The 17,885-nt window shown below is 41.4% G+C and overlaps 1 protein-coding gene across 1 annotated transcript in view; it reads right to left on the bottom strand.

The window, feature by feature from the left end:
• The window catches only part of tenm2b (teneurin transmembrane protein 2b), a gene marked incomplete at both ends in the record, with an annotated part of 136,961 nt that extends 123,596 nt beyond the window's left edge, over positions 1 to 13,365 (bottom strand). Inside the window, 3 exons of the mRNA XM_080848682.1 lie at positions 1,324 to 1,626; positions 3,155 to 3,199; positions 13,137 to 13,365. Coding sequence (XP_080704808.1) covers positions 1,324 to 1,626; positions 3,155 to 3,199; positions 13,137 to 13,365 — 577 coding nt within the window. The remainder of the gene's footprint in view (positions 1 to 1,323; positions 1,627 to 3,154; positions 3,200 to 13,136) is intronic.
• Between the last annotated feature and the right edge of the window lie 4,520 nt (positions 13,366 to 17,885).

The raw sequence follows: 17,885 nt of genomic DNA, 5'->3' as shown, positions 1-17,885 counted from the left end.
GCCCTGAGTCGTGAGGATGACTAGGAGAGGCCAGGAGAGCCAACTGACATTTAAAAGCAACTTAAGCCCAACAGGCCTCATAACCCATGTGGAATAATAAAGGGAAACAAGGCGCTAATGAGCATAACTGGAAAGCCAAGGTGACATGTTTATTTAAAGCATTACATTACACTAACATCACCTCCAGCCACCTCTCCTACGCAGTGCAGGGGCTAAACGAAGCTTATTAAGTGCCATGGCAAAAGCTGGTCGCCCCGGCTCTCTTGATCAGATAGAACCCTTGCTTTTTCGTCTGTATTAATTAGCCCCCACACTGCGAATAAATTAACGTCAGGAGGCTTGAAATATGGGCTTAATGCAATCCAAATACTGTTAAAAAATATGCTTCGTAGGGCCTCGCTGGGCTGAGTGGTAAAACTGGGATGCCAACAGAACTTGATTTGTGTGGCTTCCCTGAGAAAGAAAACAAAAAAATGTAGGAACCAAATTTGAGTGGCTTTCAAAAAGCAGTTAGAAGATTCTCTGACATACATGTAAGTGATTCCCTGGCGAGACCAAATGCTACTGAGCTCACAGCTTGAGCGTTGTGTGTGCGTGTGTGCTTGGCGGGAGGGTGGTATCTCTGTTAGCGCCAGAGCTTCACGCGCAACACCCATTGCGGCGCCACAGTGTTTTTCCAGTTTGACTGCCACACAGTAGGCACAGATAGGATAATCTGCCATTAAAAAAAATAAATGACAAATATGCAACCAAGCAGACAAGCTATGGCAGTGTAATACCCAGGTGTTCAATCTACCTTCAAATCACTATAAAGACAGTGATTTGTCAGAGAAAGCCAGCAGGTACAGCGAAGGAAGGCGTTACAACCACAAACACAAATCCCCACTCTGCTCAGGCATCATGGTGATATGTATCCTATTTATACAGTTCTACCTGTATTCATATTCATGTCAACAGTTTTCTAAGTACAGATAACATACATAATAGATTCCTCCATTTTACTAAACAAATTGTCCATCCAAGCAGGATGTATTTAACCATCATATTTTGTTTCTTTAGCTTATTTCCACTGCTGATAGGCCATGGGAGCTGCATGGTGTTTATCAGCAGCTGATGTAAGCCTCATATCTCTGTCACAGCTTCAATCCAGACACCTGATATAAGTTAGCTCAAATGATCATAAATGAGTGAAGTGAGTGAAAATGACATTAAACATTTCATTTCACGTTTGAAACATTTAATTTTTGATGTTTTTGGAGCATTCCTTAGTGACAGTTATCTGAGAGAATGAGTGTTGCAACACGGCAACAGCGTTTCTCTCACCGGACTCGTCCTCAGACTTGTGGTGCTCGTGGTCGGAGTCGGTGAGGGTGAGGGCAGAGTTGTCCCTGCTGGACAGCCCCGAGCTGCAGTGGGACTTGAGGTCGCGGCCGCCGCCCCACAGCCGCACGGCCCGCTCAGGGGTCATGGCCTCCTCGGGGTCTGAGTCGTTGTCGTTGTCTGAGGTGAGAGTGCTGAGGGCGCAGCCGTGCGGAAACTGGTCCAGGTCCAGGTCCAGGTGTGAGTGGAACGTGCTGGACGGGGACGGGGGCTCGCACAGGCCCAGCTCCGCCAACGTGAAGGACCCTGGGAAACAGCAACATCAACACAAAAGTTACAATTCGGAATGAGAGGGTTGTTAGCATTCATGCTAGTGTGTGTGTGTGTTTCTCTGTTATTGAAAATATACTGTTTAGTCGTTTGGTTAAAAGGGATAGGAAAACCTAGTCTGACAGAGGAGGGTGTAAATCTTTAGAGAGTAAATGAAAAAAGACAACCGTCATGACTTCATGTTCCTGATTGAAATAAACAAAAGGATTACAAACAAATTTAATTATAATTTCGTGTTTATTTGTAGCTTATTTATATTTAAACACTCTGTGGTTGTTTTTCTTCCTCACTCTCCACTGTGTCCGCCACACTACGACATTCCCAAACTTTAGAGCTAGAGGCAGATGGGCCATCCTTGCGACTTGGATTCAGCTCAAAGCCTCCAGATCTAAGCTTGAAAATTTTCCTTGACACTCTTCCACTGCCCCCTTGCTTGTCCTCTAAGATTCAGACACCATTTGTCACTATATATCAGTGTTAACGTATCGTTGTAGGCGCGGCAGCAGCAGTAGTGTTAAAAGTTGTTATAACGATGGTACAACTAGTATTTCCTCATATCATAGCAAGCAGCAAGTTGTGAAGATAATCGAACAGGCAAAAGCAATTCTCTGGATTGAAGTACATCAAAGGGAAAATCAATAAAACAACAAACACCCAATTAAGTCTGAGCTGCAGAAAAAAAGCAATTAAACAGGAGGCAGCCACGACCCATGTATTTCCTGCAATAATTAAAGCACAATCTCCTGCAATCAGCCCAGAAGATGGAACTGAATTAATCAAAAGAAAAAAAAGAGAAATTCTGAGATAACTTAAATAAAAAAGCCTAATTCTATGATGGTTAACAAATACATTGTTTCTTCATCATACATTATTCTGTCTGTTCTTTAAAGTGACTTGCAGCTGCACATTCCAAACTTCACAACGACTATGCTGGTTCTGTACTCTTAAATAGCACAATTCAATTTAAGCGCTAATTTGTAGAAACCCCTCACCGTTTAATTAGACATACTCTTTAGTTTAGATGACCACTTTTGGCTCACAAATAACTAGATAGCTGGGCGAACACTCTGCCAACTGTGATTATATACAGCACATACACATTAAACATTAAAAAGGAACGTACAAAGTACAAACAAATACAGGATGAAGGAAAGAGTCACGCTTTGTATCAATAGTCCTCATACCTGCCATACTAACGTTACACAGGGACATGTTGGCTACGTACTACAGGTGCAGGACAGCACGTCTTTTGCTGTTCTTCCCAGTAAAACATACTCACTGGGGTGTTTCAGTGGAATAAGTAACAGGTATTCAGGACATTAATATAAAGCTAGATTTGGGATTACATCTGCAAAACACAGAAATCAGCACACAGCACAATGGGTTAAGAAGGACTGGAGGAACGTCTGTTTGGGGGTGGGGAAGAGGACCGTTAGAGGGGGGACGGGGGACAGGATACAGGTGCATACGGGTGCACTGTGACACATACCTCTGTACTGCACACCTGATAGGACATAGCTGATACCAATAGGAGCCAAATCCACGTAGTCTGGATGAGTGAGAACAGGATAAGACTCTGTAAATAGAGGACACCCACCTTCCATTCTCACTTCCTCCCTTTCTTTTCTTTCTTCCCTCCCTTTTAGTTATGATTCACACTCTTTTTTTCCCCTGACTTAATTCAGACTGTCATACATTTTATTCAATCATTCAGCTTTTCTGACGTACACACCGTGACTAAAAGGATCAAATAATAATAACAAGCATTTTCCAAGTAAGATCATTTCAGTTTTTAAAAATGTTTTAAAATTGTATTAGACCCCTTAAATGTCCCCCGCTGGGCAACATGTACCAAATTAGAATATGTGCAAGCTACCCGACATAAAAGTACCAGCCACATCAGACACTGCAAACTGAGCCATACAACAGGAGGGGAAGAGATGAAATATAGATTTGCAAAAGGATAGGAATGTCCGTATGATTTAGGAGGCAGAAGGACCCCTCTCCGTCAACACTTCCATGGAGAGGGAAGAGGATGCGAAACTAAATCAATAAGCATATTTACATGTAGGTTGTTGAAACTAATGCGAGAAAAAGGCGCACTAAAATGGCCATCTCCCCTTGGAAAACTCTTTTTTACTTTTCAGCTATCATAAAAATTTAAGCGAAAAGCACATATCTCTTAACATGGCTAGCTCAACTGCCCCTCAAACTGGACACAAAGGACCTTTTAATCCTCCGCACACATAGGAGTTGTTTAGAATGCCTCTCACTTAGCAGGGGAAAGAAAGAGACGAGACAACGGCATTCGCTGCACGAATGGTTTCTATGGTAACTATGCATGGAACACGTGCCAGCAGGTATGCCTATGTCCTTTTTAAAGACATTTTTCCACATAAGGCATGATAATATAAAAGTCCTTTCAGGAGAAAACAATAACGAGCTGAACAAAAGATAACCAAGTTCAAATTAGGAAAGCACCAGATAGAAGGGGCACGATGCAGTCCCACATCGCCTGCAATCTCAGAGCAGCAGTTTCCAAGCAGTAAATACTTCATTTGATTGAGTCTCCTGTATATTGGTTTTGTGATTCATCCCAAAAGCACATTTCCTCCTAGCCTCGCATTGGCTCTCCCTCCCAAGTGCCCCCTCTCTTCTCCTGTTCTGTAATTATTAGCACAACATGCAACACACTGAGTGCCACTGACTCATCTAATTGTGGGCAGTGATGTGATGCCAGAGAGCAGAGGCTGAAAAACTGGCGAGCACTTATGATCGGGCCCTCATGAAAGAAGAGGTGCTGCTGTCACACCCAGCCTTCATCTCCGGCGCGCTGCTGCTGCGGTGGCGGCTGCGGAGAACATCTTAGGCACCGCGGTGCCAGTCTCAGACACAACAGTGTGGCTTCCCACGTGAGATGCCTGGCTGTAGCCACTGCCTCACGAGTGCCTTTTATCTCCATCCATGAGCTTGCTCTGAGTGACTTTCCTCTGTACGGGAGGACACGTTCTTGATCCCACTGTCCGGGTCTCTTCATGCCTTTATGTTGGTATACAGATACATACTGTAGATGATATCACGATCTGTCACAGGGGTTGAGAATTCACAGCAACAGTTATGACTCTCTCACTTTGAATGTGCCACCATGTTAAGAATATTAAAAGTATTAATGAATATAATATTAAATATCAACTCGTGCTGGATGGATATAAATTTGCCAGACTAAGAACCAAAACTACTCCACGTTTGAAACGTTTTGATTGTTATGATCTTAACAGTGTACTGTTAACAATGACTGTAAGGGAACTTTGCCAGGAAATCTATTATAAAGTTCTGGTCATAAAGTTTAAGGAACTTTACTCCAAAGAACTTTAGAGCAATAATTATTAAACCATTTTCAGGGACCTTAGGCTGATCATTTGGCTGAAATGTGCTCATTTGGTAGATAAAATATGGCCTTTTAGAAGAGGGCTAGCATTCAGCACCACACTAATTTTACAGTCTTATGCACCCTTGGATACCAGAATTACCATCCATTAGTGTCCGGAGGGGTTGAAGAAATCAAGGTCCACTTGACTGCATTAATGTTTGCCTTAAGAGCATGAACCCGAACCTGTTCCAAGACAAACCAGATTATAAGGTCACATTCTCTTCAGATTCTGTTAACCATTTCATAACAGGCTGACAACTTTGTTTTGTAAAAAAATGTCTAAGATATGTCTGTATGATGAAAAAAAGCAACACACTACTGTCTTGCTGGAAATCCGAGTCCTTATTTACTTCTTTGAACTAAAATATTAGAGTGAGCTAGTATGCTATCAAAGATCTGATTTGATTGTTTCACAGAATGGTTGGCAATAGATACCGTTACTGTAGACATATTAACACAAACCCCCGTTCTTCTTCTTCTCCATGCCTACAGATAGTGGAGACAACATGGCCTGGCCTCTAGAGCCAAGAGGGGGAGGCACTGAGGACTGGACTGAGGAAAGAGATGAAATATTCTTTTTTCTCCTTCCTTTGGACTGGGCCCCAGCTTTCTTCACTTTGCGTCTTACCAGATAACCATTTCAAAGACACGCGCCTCTAAGTGTGGGGAGAAATTCAGCCAGAGAGGGCTGGACTGGACCTCATGGAGATCGCTGCTGTCGATTATTCCTATCCCAGACAGAGAGGGCTTTGGTCTGCCCAGCCCCACAGATGGGACCTCACTCCGCCGCTCGCTCGCTCTCCTCTCTCCGGCCAGGGAGGAGAAGGGGGAGGAGGAGGAGGCCGGGATTGAGGAGGAGATCATCTAGCATTTGCAGGGTGGATCTAACACTGGAGGAGTCTGTGCACTCCACACAGCATTTTGGGGTCTGGAAAATAATATCTGATCACAATGGAAATATAATGCCATGTATGTAGCCTTGACTACGAATGTCACCTATTGCAAATGCACAGGTGAGATCAGATAATTTTCTCATCCAGATGCCCGTAACATGGATAGGCTAACGCAGTGATCTGGCCTAATGGTGACGGAGCCAATAGCATTAGTATCCTCACATAATCGAAATACAAAAGCAATACTATTAATAGCACTCTAGTATTACCCAGTTGTGTGTGCAACCAGATTTCCTATTCAACTGTGGTCAAGGTTAACAAGGAGACTGCAATGACATGTTGCTGTTCCATGCACCAATCCAGGGATTACTGTGAAATTACTGTGATTACTATTACAAATCACACTCAGATTCTCTCATCAATCAGCTAAGTTATGAAAATACTTTAACAGGAAGTCTATCACAAGCTAGTCAGTTTTACCACTTTCACAGTTAAATAACACTGCAAGGAAATGATCGTACATGCTATCTACACGCTGCACAGAAAAAGTCATACATGTTATTTAAATGCACACAGTCCAAGACACTGCCTTACTATACTGAATGAGCAACCAAGCTAAATGTCTTTTTTGAAGCCCTGCTTGGCCTACAAAGATTAGAGAATCTGTGTTTTATTTTGCCAGGGGAACATTAGGCCCTGTCACCAGATGTTGTGGAGAAACAAACTGCTCTTAAGGGGTGAGTCGGAGGTGCTTTCTGAGCCTAGGACTCCGCATGCTCTCGTTTCCACGGGGTCATTATCGCCGCTCCCCGGACTTCCTCGCTTCCCTCGCCATATGGCCTGTTCCAGGGCAGCCGGCGCCTACACAGACTCTTCAGTCGAAGCTAAATAACCAATGCATTACCACTGTGGGGTTAGCCTCGCGCAAAAGAAACACTGCATAGTTCATTCCTACAAAGCTGCTGTTGCCTCGAACATTAAAGGGGTAAGAGAGGACAGAACACAGAGGACGTGTTTACTATTTATGCTTTTCCCTGTCCAAATGCCTGTGCTGCTCAGTGCTCGGATGAGAGTAACTCCAAACCATCTCCCCCCCCCCAGTCACGTGCACAGATAGACCTCTAGTGGTGCTCAAGCACCAGCCCTTGTGCCCTGGTTGAGAAAAAGTGCCCTTTTTGCTGGAGCCCAATTTTGTTTTCATTCATCAATATTTTTAGAATACAAATTAGGCTCTCTGTCATCAATTTCCCCGAAGGTGTTTTGATATCTGAGGGGGCATTTATTTGAGTTCTTGTGAGAATTTCGCCCCGACATGCTCCGCGGCATAGACATAGAACACGTATTCTATGCCTTTGCTCCGCGGTGCTCACAAGCCCCCGCCGTGCCCCTCCCTCCTCATCCCCCACATCAGTGCTGAGCGCAAGGCAAAACCGGTGCAGCCTACTTCTTCACTGACCTGCAGCATCAGACAAACAGGTAATGACGGTGTTTGTGCAATCCCCCGACGTTGTTTGTTATAAATTAACAACAACATTCGTGCCGCTGAAAACATTACGTCTCAAAACATAACTGGTCCGACGTTTCCTAAGAAAATAAACAAACAGCTAAGTTGATTTCAAAGCATTGTCCAGCTGTTTACTGACGTTTGTCATGTTTAATGACATTAAGTGCATATTTTGTGTTGTATAAATGCCGTTTAAACAATTTCGAAAGTATGTTAAATTTATGTTTATAAATGTCACGAGAATTCACAGCTAGAAAATAGCAGGTAAACTATGCTAGCTCTCGGTGTCGTGCTATCCTTGACCCACATTGTTTAACGTGATATTTGTGTATCTCTTCGTTTTGCCTGTTTTACAATGGTCAAACTTGTATGAGTAATTGCAGAGGGTGAAAAGGAGTAAAATAAGGGAAATGTAAGCTAGCTGTCTAATCCTGCCAAGAGGAAACACAGGTTGAGAACAGCATAATGAGTGTAGCCTAATGCTTGTAACGGATCCCCGTTTATAGTGGTGTGAAACTTACTGCTAGTGAAATCGTTCTTTTATTTTCTCCTTTCTTCGTTATACATTCAATAAACTGTCAAACTATCACCACCGTACGAGCTATGGCCTCATACGGGTCCATTAAATCATTAAACTTTTCACAATGTGTGCATGTGCATCCGTCAGTAACTTAATCTCTAGCCATACTGAGAAGTTCACATTGAAACATAAACAAATCTGCGATACCTTTTTAACCTTAGTTGTCACAATAAAAGTCCTAATTATCTGTAAGAGAGAATGTGGCATAAAGCATCGATACATTCTTTAAACATTAGATTATTATTTAGGCACACATTAAAGAGCAATAAGTCAAATCTAAAACAGGCAATCGACTCAAAAATAATAGTCCTTCTATGGGGCTATTTACAATGATGCTTATGCTTTTACCTTCAGAAAACAGTAAAATTATTATCCACAACATTGATTTATCTCATTCACAAAATTTGCAGCATAATGCCAAAAAAAGACAGACTCAAGAAGCAGAAGGACAGGGAACTGCAGCAAGCAGCTCAGATTAGCCGCTCCTTTTTTAACTTGGATCAGGCCATCAACGAGCCAATCAAATGAGGGAGAATCAGTAACCCTACTAATATATAAGTAAAAAAATATCCTTCTGTGTTTTTTTTAATTTATTATTATTATTCTTAATTTCATAAATAATTTTGGGTGCCCCTTTTTTTTTTTGAGCACCTGCCCCCCAAAATGTCTGTGCACGTGCCTGGCCCCCCCTCAATACTCTCCATCATGGCTTCACCTACAAATACACCTCCTGGGATGTCTGTGAAAAGACACACATATACACGTCCGGCAATCTTTTATTGACTTGAGAATATTAGAGGGGAATTTTCTTTTCTAGTGTGTGTGTGTGTGTTTGGGGGCTGAATGGGGTGGGAGTGTTGTCATGATTTTCCACGCCATTTAAGTGAGTGGAGAGGAGTGGAATGGAGGACAAGGTCACCAACTGCTTTGAAGGCACAGAACGTTCCAGCAACAATGGGGCACTGATGAGTGGCATGTTAATTCTTGGTGACTGAGGACCCGCATCTTCCCCCTGTGCTTTGATCTCGGCCTGAACCTGTCTCTGCGGAATGCACAGAAATGCTCTGAATGAATACTTGAAATAAATAGATGTGTGCCTCCACAGTTGATTCTGTATAGAAACTGTCAGGCTCAAAATGTCGAGCTCAAATGGGATTTAGCTTGGAGTTATTGTGCCAAAGAGCTCAAAAGAGAACTTTTACCAATCTGAAGCAAACCTCTGGCAAAGTATGCTGATCTATAGCAAAAACATACATACTGTAAAATATGTAAGAATCAACACACACACACACACACACACACACACACACACACACACACACACAAATACCCCCCCCCCCTCCACACACACACACACAAATACCCCCCCCCCCCCCCCCTCCACACACACACACACAGACATCATGCTCAATGCAACAGTACATTCATTAATGAATTTTACATTCACAACTATGGTACAAACATTTATCCACTATACACTACAGTGGGATATGTAGCCATTCTGTCAATAATTCTAAAATTATGTTGATGAACTTAAAACCAGATCAACATCGTACATTTATTTTTGTCACTTGTCACACAGTGTACATGTAAAATGAACAGAAAGGGTTTGATGGGCCTTATTCTAATGACACCCATATTTTTCTGTCCCAAATATGCTGGTTCTTGACACTTGACAGATGAGCTGCACCTGGTGTCCTTTGAACTTTTCGGCCTCATTAAGCATTTGTCATATCATAATTTACTTCACAATCAGGTTGGCCCAACATCAACTGTCTCTCCCCAGTTACTGGACATGTTGGTCCTTCATCATAATCATAATCATCGTCATCATCATCATCATCATCATCATCATCATCATCATCATCATCGTCATCATCATTAGCATCATCTTTGTATCTACTGATCTATTTATTTATAACTACTATTTTAGTATACATACTATCTATTTCAGTCCCGTTTAGGATGATATAATGCTACTCAAGTAGGGATGCAAATTATCGATTAATTCATTAATCATTAGTTGATAATCTTATCGATCGACTTTCGATTAATTGATAAGCGGCGTTTTTCACCTGAGTTTCAGTGCTTCAATAAGGCCTTTACAAATATCAGCTAAATAGTTGAGTTATTATATTACATTACATTATGATAATTCTATTCTATTCTATTATACATTCCTCAAGTAATTATGCATTAGGAAAAGAAAGCAGAAAAGTTTTTTTTAATGGTATAACAAAATACATTCTTTAATTTAAAACAAAGCAATACATTATGGACTGGCTCAGTTCTTGCATTTGAAACAGACATAAAAAAAAAAAGAATAGAAGAAATTAAATAGAGAGCCAAACAGAATATTATTGAGCCTATCTTGTAACTATATATGTAATCTTGTATCTAACTTGTGGATAGATTATGAAGAAACTGCATCTAGGCTATTACAAGCTAAATAGCCAACATAACTCTCTGAAGTTTAACTCGCGCTCACGTTAGTGAGGGATGGAGTACCGGTAGTTACATTCTTAATGGCAAGCCATCAGGCAAAGGTAAGCTAGCCCGCTAACGAGCTAGGTATCTAATATCATTAAGCCTGAGTGAGCTAGTCCGCTATCAAGCTAAATAGCCAACTCAACTCTTACTTACTTACTAACTCTCATGAGCCAAACTCGCGGGCACACGTTAGCGCGGGAGTAGACAGAGATATTCATATTCATAGCAAGGTGAGCTAGCCCGCTAACGAGCTAGGTAGCTAACTCTATGAAGTCTAGGTGAGCTAGCCCGCTAATGAACTAATAGCTAACCTGAGTTTTAAGACTACAGCCTTAACTCGCGGCAGTAACCAGGTGAACTGGTGGTGCCATGCAGGACAGCAGCATGCACAGTGTTCAAATGATAACTGAGTGAGCTAGTGGAACTATTGTATTTCAATACCGCATTACACAGAGAACATTTGACTTCTTTGCCTGAATTAACAATGTTGAAGTGGTCCCACACCGCACTTCTTTTCGCTCGCTTCATTTTGTTTTCAACCGGTCTCTCGCGCTAGCGCCCTCTAGCGATTAATCGTGATTAATACATTTTGATCGAGCAACCTCTTAATTGACAATTAATCTAAAGTCGATTAATCATTTGCATCCCTATACTCAAGACATTTGCGGGATTGTTAGCATGTACCACAATAATTGTGAAACACTTTTCATGATCAAGGAATGTATTGATCAATGGCTTTTTATTAATGAATGCCTTTGTACGAATCATGTACTTAAGTGTCCGGGAACATGTCTTTTCTGTGTTCCTTTGTGTAACTTATAGGGGTGCGCAAAAAAATCGATTCACATTCGTATCGCGATTCAAGTGCTTCCGATTCAGAATCGATTCATAGAATTCCAAAAATCGATTAATATATAAAAAAAAAAAAAAAAAGATTAACGTTCTTTTTGGCTTCGCAAACTGTGTAGTAGGCTAACGTTACGGTTTGAGTGATGGTGAGCGCGATACGGCGAAATGGTTGATAAAAAGCTTCTGAATAGAACGTTTACCTTTAAAAGTTGTGTTGTGCAAAAGAAGCGAGCTTCACTGTTGTCTGAAAATGTCAACAGGCAGTTGGCTGAAAGCACAGAAGTAGTAGGCTTACCTTATTGGTAACCTAACTGTTACGGTTCATTGTTTTTGAAATAAGAGGCCTGACTTCTATGTTCACAGCAAACTTGAAAAAAAGAAAATATTAAGCCATGGTTCAACTGCACTAGAGTCTGAAATGTGCACTTTATGATTTTATTTTGTACCGCCCTGTTTGGGAATGTTGTTTTTCAATAAAATAAAAAAAGCCAATCCACTTTTCCATGATAAGAGCATTAAAATAAAATTTGCGATTAATTCATTTGTGATTAATCGCGATTAAATATTTTAATCGTTTAACAGCACTAACATTTACATACTGTGAATACATTTTTTTGAATCAAGAATCGTTTTTGAATCGAAAATCGTTTTTTAATCGAAAATCGATTTTGAATCGAATCATGAGCCTAAAAATCGGTATCGAATCGAATCGTGACATTTTCTGAATCGTGCACCCCTAGTAACTTAGATTGTTAAGTGCTGACGCCACTTGGTGTATGTATGTGTGTAAGCTATATGGTAAAAGTAAAGTGATATGAGGGATGTTTAAAAAACAATGTATACTGTACAAACAAAACAAAATCAACAAATAGACAATTACATATGACATACAAATACACACATTAATAAATAATAAATAATTAAATGTAATATTTAATTAAACAATAACTGGTCTCTCAGAGAATCATTTGTATTTTCAAATGTTTTAAAATAAAAAATGAAAATACCTTTTTTTTCTCCCTCATTTACTTCCTTCATCATCACTCATGGACTCAATGTCAACATTAATTATGTACTCTGGACTTGTCTCACATTCTAAATGCACATCCAAAATTGTTTATTTTTCGTGCACTATTGTGCATATTAATGCAGTTTTCTTTTTAAATCTCTTCCAATAAATTGTATTGAATGAGAAGGACAAGCAACAATAAGTGCAGAATCAATATGCACAATGAATATTTTATGATTTTGGAACAGGATCCATTCCAGCCTTCCCGCCTGCCTCTGATCCTGTTTCTAATCACGGAACTCACTGTTCTTTTTCCCATCACTTTCATGTCACAAGTTCAACCACCTGTGAAATTAATGAAAGAATTGTTGTGGTTATCTTGCCTCGCTTAATTCCCATATGCCTACATATAGCTTGCCTGTGCATGCAGGTGCTTATGACAGGGTTTGGAATGTAAAAAAGCTCAGAAAGTGAGGAAGCTAAATGGAAGGGGGAAACGAAAATGGAAGAGAGTGAGACACATGCCATGAAACTGAGAGACAGACAAAGAAAGACAGAGAAAGAGAGAGAGAAAAAGGGCTGGAGAGGAAGTAAGAGAAAGAGGTGGTTGAGGTATTAGTCTCGCCTTGAGACCAGCTGCGAGAGAGACAGCAACAGAGAGAAAGAGAGAAAGAAAGAAAGAAAGCAAGGAAGGAAAGAAAAGAGAGATTAAGTTGGTGTGCAGCTCTCACCTTGTCTGACGTACTCCTGTCTCTCATGATGCACCAGCTCAGCCACACATCCCCCGTAGTGCAGGCGGGTCTCATGTTCGTAGGCCTTGAGCATCTCGCTCGTCCTGTAGGCCTTCTGCGTGGCCACGCAACGCTCGTCCACGTCCAGAGTGGAGGCGGCATAGCGCAGGTCCCTCCTGAAGCTGCCGCCACGGCCCAGAGAGCGCCGCTGCCTGTCCTTGGTGTCCATCGCGGCAGCAGGTTGTCACAGGTGTGTCCCCTCCCTTGGCACCGCCACGCCTCAGAGCCTCCCCCCTGTAGGACCACATGCACACTTGTGAGGATCACTGCTTAAACATTATAGTTTCTTCTACAGTTAACCTGGTAAAAAAATATACAAAATGTGCCTATACTCATTTACAGATCATTTCACCTTTAAAAGTAAATGCAATAGTGGTAAACATGATGTAAGGGTGAGAATTGAACTGAGCCAAAAAAGTGTTCGTTTGAGTGTGTGTGTGTGTGTGTGTGTGTGTATTTGTATGTGTGTGTGTGTGCGTGTGTGTGTGTGTGTGTGTGTGTGTTTGTGTAAAACTTTTTCAGGAACCTCCGCCTAGTTTGTTTGTGAACATTAGCACATATTTGGATCAATAACAAAGCACATGAACATTATCACATATCTGGATCAACAACCAAGCATATCATTGCAAAAGTTATCCAGCTCAACATCTAAAGAAAACAGTGCTCTATGCTGAAGGAGCCCTTGGATTGGGAGACACAACAGATAAGGGAATCTTCATGCCTTTCCAAAGGCCCATTGTTTAAAAAAAAAACTACAATTCCCATGGCCAATGGATTTAAAATGCAGAAAAAGAATATAGACAGACAGAAATAGATAAAGATAGATGGATATGTAAGTAAGAGAGAGACATAGAGAGAGAGAGAGAGAGAAGAAGAAGAAGAAGAAGAAGAAAGTTATTTGAAGCAGACTCTGTGAGAGGTAGCCAGGCCTTCTTTCTGACACCCTCCTACTCTGCATCTGTTTGTGAAGCGGCTCTCAGTTGAGCAAGCCAACTCTGAAGCAATGAGTCACAAACAAACATTCATAACACCCCCTAAGGACATCACACGACACGTAACATAACTGTACAGCATCAGTGTGTGGTCCACACAGAGTCTTTCTACACTGGCGTTTGGGACAAAAATAATCGCTTAATGATTAGAGCCACTCTGTCAAAGTCTTTGGGGTTAGTATGCCAAAGGCTGGAGGTAGGATTACTGTTGAGAAACAACAGTATCTGTCAATCCAAAATAAACAAAACAACTGGATAGAACAGAGTCCTGAGACAAGCATTAGACGATGAGTTTGAGGTGAGTTTCTTGTCTTTACTCAGTCAACATTTGGTCTCCCTATCTGCTTTCATCAGGGAAAAATGACACAGGCAGGACCCAGATTTTTACCCAGAGTGACACTCGCGATAAAGCACAGAGGCCCAGGATCACAACCTTTGACACCTTTGACAGTCCCCTAACTCTTTTCACCAAGTTTCATATCTGTACCCATTGAAGTACCATTGGATTCATTTGATCAAGAAGGGTTTGTGACGGTCGTGGTACGACCACACAGGAACAGCACATTCCTACCCCGTGTTACCAACCGCTAACGCACACAAACACACATGATTTTGCGCGCACGGCACACACACACAAACACACACACACACACACACACACACAATATATTGCACAGGGTTCCACACAAGTGGGAACCATTTATTTAAATGAACTAAGTTGGTGCACCAATGGTGTCTCATTGAAGAAGGTAATTGGGTTCCCAACTGGTTGGGAGCACTGATCTCAAAAAGAAACTGGATAGCGTATCCCATGGATGCTGACAGTTTCAAAGTGACGCCACACGAAAAATCGTGGCGGCCATTTTGTTGGGACCACTTTCCTGCTTGAGACCAATGATTATGACCAATATAAGATATTTAATGAATTTGCATATTAAGCCTTAAAAAAAATTCATCACAAGCCATACATTTTGTCTTATTTTCAATAAACTTGGTACAGGTAATCAAATTAATTTGGTTATTGAAAGTGTTTTTCTGTAACAGCCAATCAGGAAGTGAAGCCATATCTCAGGCGCCCTTTGATGTATCGAGACCAAACGTGGTTAATGGACTCCGGACCCCATTTTAACATTTTTTTTTTTTTGTCATTTGACCACTAAGGGGTGCTGCAATAAGCACAAATGTGTTTTGGGTGATGTGTTTGCCTAAACAGATATTCTTGTGTCTGGTTATACCAAGGCAGGGCAGAGACATGGCAACTCGTCATGTCAACCTTACTAATGTGGCCACCATCTTGGCTTTAATCGAAAAAGACCACAACGTTTGCCCAATTTCTTAATCTTAAGCCCAAGTGTCACAAAAGTTATCACATGGATTTTGTATTTCCAAAACCGTTTATCCATTTCATCTAATTTAAAACGCTTATATTTTATTGTATTACATTTCTTCTACACATTTCTTTCATGAATGGTTATTGAAATGAACACCGCCATGAAATTCTCAACATGTCTGGACCTTCATTAGGGAATTTGGATCTAACTTATTTTCTTTATTTTATGAGGTATCATTGTCAACACCCACACTTTCAACCTCAGAGCAGCATAACTCATATCATAAGAAACACAAGGTTGTTGTAGTCTTATGACAAACATTATTAGTAACATTAGTATTTGTATTAATAACAGCATTTTTTCATTTAATTCACTTGGTAAACATACAGAGCTCTACTATTCTTTCATACCTTTTATGCATGAATAGATGCTGAAAAAACAGCAAAGTGGAATTCTCAGCATGCCTTCAGATTAAGAGAAAAGTGGAGTTATGGAGGGATCCAGAGAGTGTTTGAGAGAGAGAGCGAGCGGAGGAGAGAAAGAGAGCTCAGCCCAACTACGGCAGGGTGCGAGGGGGACGCCACATGGATTTCAGTTACAATTCAAGACAAAGGGCTCAAAAAGCAAGGAGGGACCCCTCTGTCACCGGGAGAAAACAAAATCATGTTCTCCGGCTCGCCACAGCGGTGGCAATCCTCGCGCTCCATTAAAACTAATCCCTCAAATCCACACTGGGCAGACCGCTTGCTGCCTTAATCTGCCGGAAAACAAAAGGATTTGGGGTGCCACCAACCGACTTTGCCACCACGGCACTGGCTTTTAAGGCTGCCATAGCTGGCACAGGGTGGACACTTGTAGAGTCTTTAGCAAAGGGCAACACTGTTCTGTAGAGTGGCCAAAAGGAGCAAGTCTTCTTAGGTGGAACAGGAAATCAGATAAAGATGAAATATGCAAGAACAGATTTGTATGACTGGAACTGTTCCAATGTTAGGACACCTTCAAATGGTTTGAGAACCACAATTTACAGGCTGTCTTTGGCCGAAAACAATGTGATTCATCTCAGGTACTGAAAAATGTACAAGAAACAAGGCCTGGTTACCAAGCAATGCAAAATGTGTCATTTAACATACTCTCTTTGAGCATAGCAAAAGAAAAAACATCAAGTTCACCTTTGTCAAAAGCCCTTAAACCATGAAAGTTGAACGAATACCTAACATGAATGTGATGGAAAAGAATGCAGAGAAATGCACTAACCTCAAAGAGCTGCATGAATCATCGGTTCATAGCTACGTGAGCTGAGGCTATAACTTTGATTTGCTAGACTGACCCAAAGCCCATGTAGAGAAGCTGTGCTTCTCGATTGAGGAGCTGGAATTAAAAAAGATGCCATTCAACCCATTGCTGCCGTGGCACTGAGGTGATGAAACATTCACAGGCTATTCTCTCCACTATCAAAGAGAAAATAAAAAATCAAATGTCAGCATGAAAACTGATGAATACTGATGGACTTACAGTGGTGTGGGGTATTCATTGCATAATGACCGTGACATATATGGCAAGGAGCAGATGAAAGGACCACAAAGCCAACAAGACTACTTTTTTCTTTACTTGTTTGCTTTACTGAATAGCATTCATTATTCCACTATACTGTACATGGCTTCAGTGCATAGCTGAGTCTTTGTGTGATTTCAGCCAGCAAACTAGTTCTAACTGACTTTGTGCAACTTCACTCGAACAGTTCATAAAAATCTCCTGTGCTTGCCTACAAATCCTAAAACCTCTTCCAACACACCTGTGTTTATCACACTTAAAACACACCACACAGTCAGAGCCTTGTTCTCTTTCACCTTGATGTAAGTATCAGACTTCCAACCCAGAGACAACATGACATCTCTGTGGGTAGGTTGAATGATGTGTGACCACCTGTTTCCCAATCACACATTGACAATAACCACCACCACCACCCCTCCACTAACCTCCTTTCATGTGGAAGGTCTGGTATGTGCACTCAAGCCCAGCAGACTGCTTCAAAAATACAAGCTGCCAGGCGGAATTCTATTTGCACAGCAGTAGTGGACCAATCTGTGTCTTGTATGTGGCCCACATGGATATAAACAAAAACCTTTGACACTTAAAGAAGCAGTGCGATACTAATCCAATACACATTTTGTCAAATTCAGTGAATTGCTCCTCATGGTCCTCTAGCTGTCTGTTCACTGTGTGCTGGTGTTGGTTCTGTATTTAAGCAATAAGCCCCAAGAGGCCGTGATTTGCGCTGATTTTAGAACAGGTAAGGGAGTTGTTAGGCACGACGCGAAGCGGAGTGCCGTTAAACCCCCTTACCTGTTCTAAAATCAGCGCAAAGC

Source organism: Sprattus sprattus (genome assembly GCF_963457725.1).
Source record: "Sprattus sprattus genome assembly, chromosome: 1".
NCBI classification, from domain to species: domain Eukaryota; kingdom Metazoa; phylum Chordata; class Actinopteri; order Clupeiformes; family Clupeidae; genus Sprattus; species Sprattus sprattus.
The sequence above is the reverse complement of the archived record's forward strand: the minus strand, read 5'-3'. Positions and strand labels throughout refer to the sequence as shown.